Source organism: Paramormyrops kingsleyae, chromosome 20, assembly GCF_048594095.1.
Source record: "Paramormyrops kingsleyae isolate MSU_618 chromosome 20, PKINGS_0.4, whole genome shotgun sequence".
NCBI classification, from domain to species: Eukaryota; Metazoa; Chordata; class Actinopteri; order Osteoglossiformes; family Mormyridae; genus Paramormyrops; species Paramormyrops kingsleyae.
In genome coordinates, this window is record NC_132816.1 from 23,546,794 (window position 1) to 23,555,853 (window position 9,060).

General features: G+C 48.0%; 1 protein-coding gene across 1 annotated transcript; it reads right to left on the bottom strand.

Annotated features, from left to right (window-relative positions):
• Nucleotides 1–1,673: 1,673 nt before the first annotated feature.
• Nucleotides 1,674–6,969, bottom strand: kcnk1a (potassium channel, subfamily K, member 1a). Its single transcript, XM_023839619.2, has 3 exons — nt 6,142–6,969; nt 3,921–4,316; nt 1,674–3,057 (listed from the first exon to the last, which is right to left on the bottom strand). Exons 1-3 carry the CDS (start codon nt 6,467–6,469, stop codon nt 2,807–2,809), a joined length of 975 nt encoding a protein of 324 aa, XP_023695387.1. The 5' UTR covers nt 6,470–6,969; the 3' UTR covers nt 1,674–2,806.
• Between the last annotated feature and the right edge of the window lie 2,091 nt (nt 6,970–9,060).

The window sequence follows — 9,060 nt, forward strand, 5'->3', positions numbered from 1 at the left end:
GTTAAGATCTCAGTGGATGTAAATGATGCTCTGATCTCAGAGGGTGAGATTGATGTTGGGATCTCAGAGGATGAGAATGATGCTCTGATCTCAGAGGATGAGAATGATGCTCTGATCTCAGAGGGTGAGACTGATGCTCTGATCTCAGAGGATGAGAATGATGCTCTGATCTCAGAGGGTAAGATTGATGTTAAGATCTCAGTGGATGTAAATGATGCTCTGATCTCAGAGGGTGAGATTGATGTTGGGATCTCAGAGGATGAGAATGATGCTCTGATCTCAGAGGATGAGAATGATGCTCTGATCTCAGAGGGTAAGACTGATACTGAGATGTCAGAGGGTGAAATTGACAGAGGTATGGATGAAACAAGAGAAAATGGAATCAGAAATTCCTTGTAATAGATTCATTCAGAGGCTGGGGTTGCCCTGTTCCTTGCAAGAGCCTGGTGTCCCATAAAGGGTATCCCCTGCCCCATGCCCTAAAATAGACTGGTGTCTCATCCAGGGTGTCCCCTGCCCCGTGCCTTACAATAGACTGGTGTCCCATAAAGAGTGTCCCCTGCCCCATGCCCCAAAATAGACTGGTGTCCCATCCAGGGTGTCCCCTGTCCCGTGCCCTACAATAGACTGGTGTCCCATCCAGGGTGTCCCCTGTCCCGTGCCCTAAAATAGACTGGTGTCCCATCCAGGGTGTCTCCTGTCCCGTGCCCTACAATAGACTGGTGTCCCATCCAGGGTGTCCCCTGTCCCGTGCCCTACAATAGACTGGTGTCTCATCCAGGGTGTCCCCTTCAATGTGCCTCAACTCTAGGCCCTGTTGTGACCTTACACTTGAAAGATGGGCAGAGTCATTGTATATGTCAATAGAATTTTTTTATTTATTTATTCAGCATTCTGCAGTTATTCTCAGCATTTTTAATTAATTTAACAAGCAACCTTTAATAAAAAGAACTTAAAAAGGTGTAGTTTTAAAAATCATATAAAAATAGCATTAAAAGCATGTAGTAATATAAGTAAAGATGGTGCCATTTTGATTTCTCACTATTGAAATGCACAAAGACAAAGCTGTAGTGTGAAAGCATCGACCCCGAGATGGCGGCAGCCACCCCAAGATTTCGGCAGCGACCCCAAGATGGCGGCAGCGACCCCGAGATGGCGGCAGCGACCCCGAGACGGCGGCAGCGACCCCGAGACGGCGGCAGCCACCCCGAGATTTCGGCAGCGACCCCGAGATGGCGGCAGCGACCCCGAGATGGCGGCAGCCACCCCGAGATTTCGGCAGCCACCCCGAGATTTCGGCAGCGACCCCGAGATTTCGGTAGTGACCCCGAGATTTCGGCAGCGACCCCGAGATGGCGGCAGTGACCCCGAGATGGAGGCAGCGACCCCGAGATGGCGGCAGCGACCCCGAGATGGCGGCAGCCACCCCGAGATTTCGGTAGTGACCCCGAGATTTCGGCAGCGACCCCGAGATGGCGGCAGTGACCCCGAGATGGAGGCAGCGACCCCGAGACAGCGGCAGCGACCCCGAGACGGCGGCAGCCACCCCGACATTTCGGCAGCGACCCCGAGATGGCGGCAGCGACCCCGAGACGGCAGCAGCGACCCCGAGACGGCGGCAGCCACCCCGAGATTTCGGCAGCGACCCCGAGATGGCGGCAGCCACCCCGAGATTTCGGCAGCGACCCCGAGATGGCGGCAGCGACCCCGAGATTTCGGCAGCGACCCCGAGACGGCGGCAGCGACCCCGAGATGGCGGCAGCGACCCCGAGATGGCAGCAGCGACCCCGAGATTTCGGTAGCGACCCCGAGATGGCGGCAGCGACCCCGAGATTTTGGTAGCGACCCCGAGACGGCGGCAGCCACCCCGAGATTTTGGTAGCGACCCCGAGACGGCGGCAGCCACCCCGAGATGGCAGCAGCGACCCCGAGATTTCGGTAGCGACCCCAAGATGGCGGCAGCGACCCCGAGATTTCGGTAGCGACCCCGAGATGGCGGCAGCGACCCCAAGATTTCGGCAGCCACCCCGAGACGGCGGCAGCGACCCCGAGATGGCGGCAGTGACCCCGAGACGGCGGCAGCCACCCCGAGATTTCGGCAGCGACCCCGAGATGGCAGCATCTCAGCTCATACTCTGTGTGAGAACATTAGCTGCCGTCACCGTGACAGCAGCATGGTGCTGCTTTGTGATTATTTATTCTCCCACCTCGTTTCCATGGTTTCCAGAGACACACCTCCTGATAACCATCACTCTAAGTTTATAGTCACTATAGGATTAGTCAGGAACCGTGGAATGACTATGGTCCTACACTCCTTTGCGTGAAAAACCATGGGCAAGAGAATTAAAGAGAACTTTAAAAATGAATCAAGAAATAAAGCCTTTACATTGGAGTCATAACAAGTGGAGATAATAATATGGAGAATTTGGCAAGTGAGTCAAATGCAGCTTTTTTCCCTACAAACAATGCAACATTAAGTCTATAACATCACTAAAGATAATGACGTTATCTGAATAGAGGTACAATACCTTTATACGAGTATGTTTAAAAAAACAAGCCGGCCTAGCCTTTGGAGAGTATTAGCTTACTGAACATACAGAAATTCAGCGACACTCACACATCCAAACCCTGCTCTTCAGCTGACTTTGCCCCTGAGATACAGTAGCATCACAATATGGCTGCTTCGTTAGCCAAGGTAAATTAATAAGCCGGTAATAAGACATGACTTAGCTGACTAGCTATCGATCAGCAGTGTGCACTGTGCTTAATGAATAGTCACCGGTAGGTCATTACATCACGGCAGCTGTCATGGGGTCAGGGGCTGCTCCCCCAGAGGACTGGGAGTATCTGCGAGGGCCTCCGCCCTGCCCTGCCTGAAGGAGGCTGTATGGTCAGACCCTGAGCAGATGGAAAGCTGGTCCTGGTCCAGGATGGCCAGCTGCTCCTCCGGCTTCTCCTTCCTCAGGTAGAAAAGCCTCCTCAGCTGCTTCAGCTGCTGCAGCTCACAGAAGGTCTCCAGGACCACCAGCATGGCAATGAGGCCTAGAAGCAGGTAAACTGGGGAAAGAGCACAGATCTGGGTTTACACACCTGCTGTCTCCAAGGCCCTTTAACCTTAAAGGGAGAACTAGTGTCTGCACCAAGAAAGCTGTCACTCTGCCCTGCCTTATTTCCATTGGCCTAGTTTAAAGAGTGACTGGGATAATGAACGAAGAAACAGGCAAAAAACACAGCAGTGTTTAGCACATACTCAGCGAGGGAGGCGTCACACTGTGAGGCATGTCTGATCAGACTGCATCAGCACACAAAGGCACACACACACACCCTGATCAAAATCCACCAGAAGGTCAATACACACACCCTGGTCAAATCCCATGAGAAAGTCAACACATGCACGCACACACCCTATCACTTCACTTGAGAAAGTCTAAACGCACACACCCTGATCAAATCCTACGAGAAAGTCAACACACACATAGATACACTCTGATCACATCCCTGAGAAAGTCAGCATGCACACACACTCCCTGATCACATCCCATGGGAAAGTCAACACACATACACCCTGATCACATCCCATGAGAAAATCAACACGTGTACACACACACCCTAATAACATCCCATGGGAAAGTCAAGATGTACACACTCATGTATGACATCTGCTGCCATTATATATCCTAAATATGAGGGTGTGTAGCTTTGTGGTTAGGGATTGTCCCTGTGTCCGGAAGGTTGCAGGTTTGAATCCTGTGGCTGTCAGAGCAATTCTTCAGCAAAGCCCTTGTTGTTCCAGGTGTGCAAGATGCTGCCTGACATTGGTCTCTGACTCTGACTGGCTTTCCTCACTTGTAAAAGGTTTTTGGCAATAGTGTCTTCTAAATAAATAACTGAACTAAATGCACGCTGGTGACTGAGCTCACCTGTGATGGCAACTTTGTAGAGTTGCCGGTACCTCTGATTGTGTCCCTCTCCAGGGACATAGTCGCCCAGTCCAATGGTACTGAGGGAGATAAAGCAGAAGTAGAAGGACTCCAGGAAGTTCCATTCCTCCTCAAGGACAGAGAAGATGATGGCAGGGACAATGAAAAAGAGAGTGACAGAGAGGACTGCCAGCACTACTGCGTGGGCAGAAGCCACCCTGGAGTGGGTCAGTGCCCAATGCTGCTGGGCATACTCCACTGGACGTCTTGTGGTGAAAACCATGATCCTCTGTACCACCGCAGTGAGGAAGAGGAGGGTGAAGGGGATCCCAATCACAGAATACAAGATGCAAAATGCCTTGCCTCCATCAGACAGAGGAACTGTGTGTCCATAGCCTGCAAACAAACAGAAATACTCATTTAAAGTGTCAATGAAATTACAAAGAATACTGGGGAAAACAAGCAGATTCTTCATCAATTACAGGTCAGCTTTCACTGGAGGCACAGAGGGAAGCTGTCTTCTTATTACAGTATTATAGGGAGACTCAGGGCTCTGAAATAAGGTAACAGGTTTAGAGTAGTTAGTGTAGATGACCTGAAACTAGAGATGGACTCAGTCACCACTGCAAAGACCATGCTGTGGAGAAGCCTTAAGATGCAGAGGATCATGGTGAGTTCTGGAAGAGTGTAGTTTATATGGTCGCCCGGATTCAACGTCAGCTTGACAGTACCCAACCATCCATCCATTTTCTGACATTGCTTACCCTATTCAGGGTGGCGGGGGGTCCGGAGCCTATCTCGGAGGTTACTGGTACAAGGTGGGGAACGACCCAGGATGGGGCACCAACCCATCGCAGCTGATCTACTAATTAGTAATATTAATAATTAAGTACCTATTAATAATATTTAACAAAAAAGCTAAACGTTAAGCAAGAAGCAGATACAAGGGGCAGCAGGATCTGAGAATACTCACGGTGCTCCTAGCTTATCCAGAAATAGTGTCCTATGGTGTCGTCCAAATTCAGACTGAAATAATTCATTAATATTGTTTCCCTGTGACGTCCTTCCTGCCCCCCCTTCTGCCTGTGACGTCCTTCCTGTCCCCCCTCCCGCCTGTGACGTCCTTCCTGTCCCCCCCTCCTGTCTGTGATGTCCTTCCTCTGCCGTACCCGGGAGGATGGGCTCCCCCTTTGAGTCTGGTTCCTCCCAAGGTTTCTTCCTTATATGAAGCTTTTCCTTGCCACTTTCGCCTCTGGCTTGTTCTCCGAGCACATTGGGGACAGTTAATATAAAGCGCATTGAGAGATTGTAATGCTGTGAAAATGTCCTATACAGATGAAATTGAATTACATGGAGCTCCCAGGTAAACTCAGACCATTGACTGCATCTGCCACTCTGCCACTTTAACCCTTCAGCTGTGTATTTAATAAATAAACGTTGACTTAATGTGTGTCCACGTTATCTTAGACCTGTCAACAGGCTGCGGGTACGCGGGATTTTGTCGCTGCATATCTGGCATTGTGCTGATTCATGCCTCCCTCATAGCCACGCAGTGCTCAGCGTAAAAGCGCAGGGAGTCTGTAGGTCGGATGCAGTTTATGTCACTGCAGAGCGGGGACGCGCTTTGTCCGACGTGAAAGACACAGCAGTGCATAACCCTCTCTAAACATTATAATATTCAGGAATATGAGCGTTAGGTTACGTTAAAATTTTTGGGCGCGGAGGAAGAACCTAACTCCATTTTAGAAAAAATAATGAATCATGAAACGATGACATTAACGAGGCGGATGTGGACAGCTTCGCATTTACATTAAGTTACTCGTAAGACACGTATATTACCGCATTACTGTATGCGATCCATACCCATAGATGACATAAACGGGAAGTGCTGTCTGCAAACATATTCTTTTATATATTAGTACATGCTTTTATACGATAACAGATAACATGATGGGTACCGACAGTTTGGAGTGTGTGTGTATATATATATATATATATATATATATATATATATATATATATATATATATATATACTACACATTTGACAAGTTGACTTTTCCTCTAATGCAAAACAGTTTTCAATCAAAGTTTTTAATCCAAGAAAAGGAATACTGAGTTTACCGGCGTGCCGCTCCATCATGGGACCCAAAGAAGTTTTCCCAAAGCGTGCATAATAACATGGTCCACAGTGTGGTCCGAACCCCGGGCACGCAGCTCACCCGTGGTGGACAGCACTGTGCTGGCGAAGAACAGCGCCGACGCCACGTCCCAGTTCCAACCAGCCGACGCGTTGTTCAGCGCCGACACGCCGTAGTTGCCGGCCTCCAGGACTTTAGACAGGAGTGCGTCCAGGCGATCGTCCGCCACACAGTCGTTGTCCCGGAGAAAGCGGAGCTTGATGGCCCGGAGTTCCTGCCGCAGGAGCGCTTCGTACGGCAGCTCCAACGCGGAGAAGACGGCTGCTCCGAGCGCCAGGTAGACGGCATAGCCGAGGGCGAGGCAGCAGAAGAGGAGCACCGGGCGGCTCTTTGGCTCACACTCCGTCATCGCCGGGGGCTAATGCGCGCTTTTATTAAATGTGCGCTTTTAGAGACGCGTCCTTAATGATGCGCTGTTAAAGGTACACTTTTAAGTAGGAGCCCTGAAAGATGCGCCTTTATATCTTTATATAGATTACCTATTAGTCTGACCATTATGTTGCCTTTAAAATGCCTCTCAGAAAAAACTTGATGGAATTGTGACGTTGCCTCTCCACCTCTTTCTCCTCCAGTCCTTTCTCTTCTCTTCCTATCTTACTCCTTTCCCTTCTCCTCCACTAATTTCCCTTCTCCTCCTATCTTTCTCCTTTCCCTTCTCCTCCCAGCAGATAACTGAGGAATACGGCCAGCAGCCAATTGCACAGGCTTTTCGAAAGAAGCAGTGCACCATGCTAGAGACCTGCCATTGAAAGCAGCACCTCATATATTTGTGGATTTAAAAAGCTATTTATAAATTCAAACAATAGCTATAATTCATCTTTTATGTGTTGAGACAGGGTGAATAACATACAGACCCCATGATTTTGACATAAAACCGGAACTTGAAAGTCAAAGGGCTCTAGATTGACTGAAAGAAAAACAAGTACTCATACTTGTACTTGTACATATGACAATAAAAGAATTGAATTGAGGTTAAGTATACAGGAGGCTGACCTTACGACAGTGAATGAGATTACCATCACTGTAACGCTCATGTGTCACAAAATTACAGCATGATAATAAGTTTTAAACCTCCAATTAAAACACGTCTTACATTTGAATGTTTGTCTCCCCCCAAGATGGTCCACCTTCCTCTCATGATCATCTTCCCTTCCTGCTGATTGCATATCTCTGTATATGCTTACCTATTGACCTTAGTATGGTTTTTGGAGTATGGTTAGTATGGTTATTAGTATGGTTTTTGGAGTGGGCATGTACTATCAAACATTATAGGTATGTTTTTTTTTTTTGCACTGATAATAACTCTCTGCTTCTGTGGCCCTGATTTATATTCTTGATGGACTAGAGGGCACTTTCTGTGTAAGAATATGCCATTATATTAAAATCATCCGCTGAGCAACTTCTGTGAGGATTGGCCGTCTATACTGGCACCACACTGCTGCTCATTCATTCTATTCTATTTATGGCTCCGGCCGTCCTTGGAAGAGAGTGCCAGGAGACAGACTGCATGGCAGTGACGCATTTCAATGTCACAGTGTTACATGTTGTAGATGATGATTTGCTGATTAGAGGAGTAGTACTGTAATCCTGGTAAGTAGAAAATAACACAACGAAGAGAAATATGGTGCATGTGTCATTTTAAGCTCCTCCCCTTTATTATTTACTAGATGCCATAGGTAATGATTTCTATCTGAGGCTAAAGTATTTTGCTTGGGAAGTGGTAGTGTGGCCAGAGAGAGGTGAAGCCGAAAAATCCAGAACTGGGAGAGTTAGAACTGCAGATCTGCAGATTTTGCACCAGCACTTGTGCACATGCATCACACATTAGTGCCTATTAGAACATTTTGATTGGAGGGGGAGAATGGATGTGGCTACAGAACGGTAGGTAAGGAACAAATGAACTGCTGGACACTATAAAATATTCTCAGTTGCTTCTGTCTGACGTAAGAGCTGAGCAGATCACAGCAGTGACCTTGAGGCCAAACTGCATTTAAAAATGACTCCTGTGGAACATTATGAGTCACCGCATGTTACTGGACAGCAATAGAGAAACAGCCCCAACACACACACACGTATACACACACACACACAGAGGTTTGTAATTATATCTTTGTGGGGACTCTCCATTCATTTCTACGGGGAAAATTTGAATCCCAACAATGACAACCTTAACCCCTACCCAGTCCTAGCCTTACCCATGAGTAACCAAACAAAATACAATACTTTTGGCATTTTTAGTTTTTCAATCACACTTACAGATTTGAATAAAATTGAGGTTATCCAAATGGGGAGCTGAAATAATGTCCCCAAAAGTAAGGAAGTCTCAGGTTTTACCACAGTGTGGGGATACTGTGGGGATGGAGTGGGACATTGTTTCTGCATGCATGCTTTAAAAAAAGACCTTTCAGCTGTGCAATCCTCTTGCATCCAGTGCCAGTCAACCCATTAGGTGCCATAGGGTCACAATTTGCATAGCAAAGAAAGTGAGTGAAATTCTCCTGTTTGTAAATGTCCCTCAGCATCTGCTTGCATGTGTCTGTAAGGTGATGAACCTGCAGTCCATCCAGTGTTCTCCTCAGTGAGGCTCCAAGCTCCCTGTGACTCTGCCTTGGATGTTATGGAATAGGGGTAAATGGCTTTTATTTTCCCAGCAGATGGCGCCAGTGTGTCACTTTTGAAATGATGTCCTGCTGTGGCAGATGCATGGTTAGCTAGGATGTTACAAGCCTCCAAGTTCCCTGGTTGTGTGGGAAGCTGGCATGTTCTCCGCATGTTTCTGAGGGTTTCCCTCAGCTTGCTCTCCCCCAAGGCAAAAAACATGCAGTTCGGAGACTTACTGAGGGTGGTGCCAGGCTCTGTGAGTTTATACTGTCATTAGAAGGTCAGCAATGTGATTTCACTATCATAATTGCTCCAAGGGCTGGTTGATTCTCCAGTATT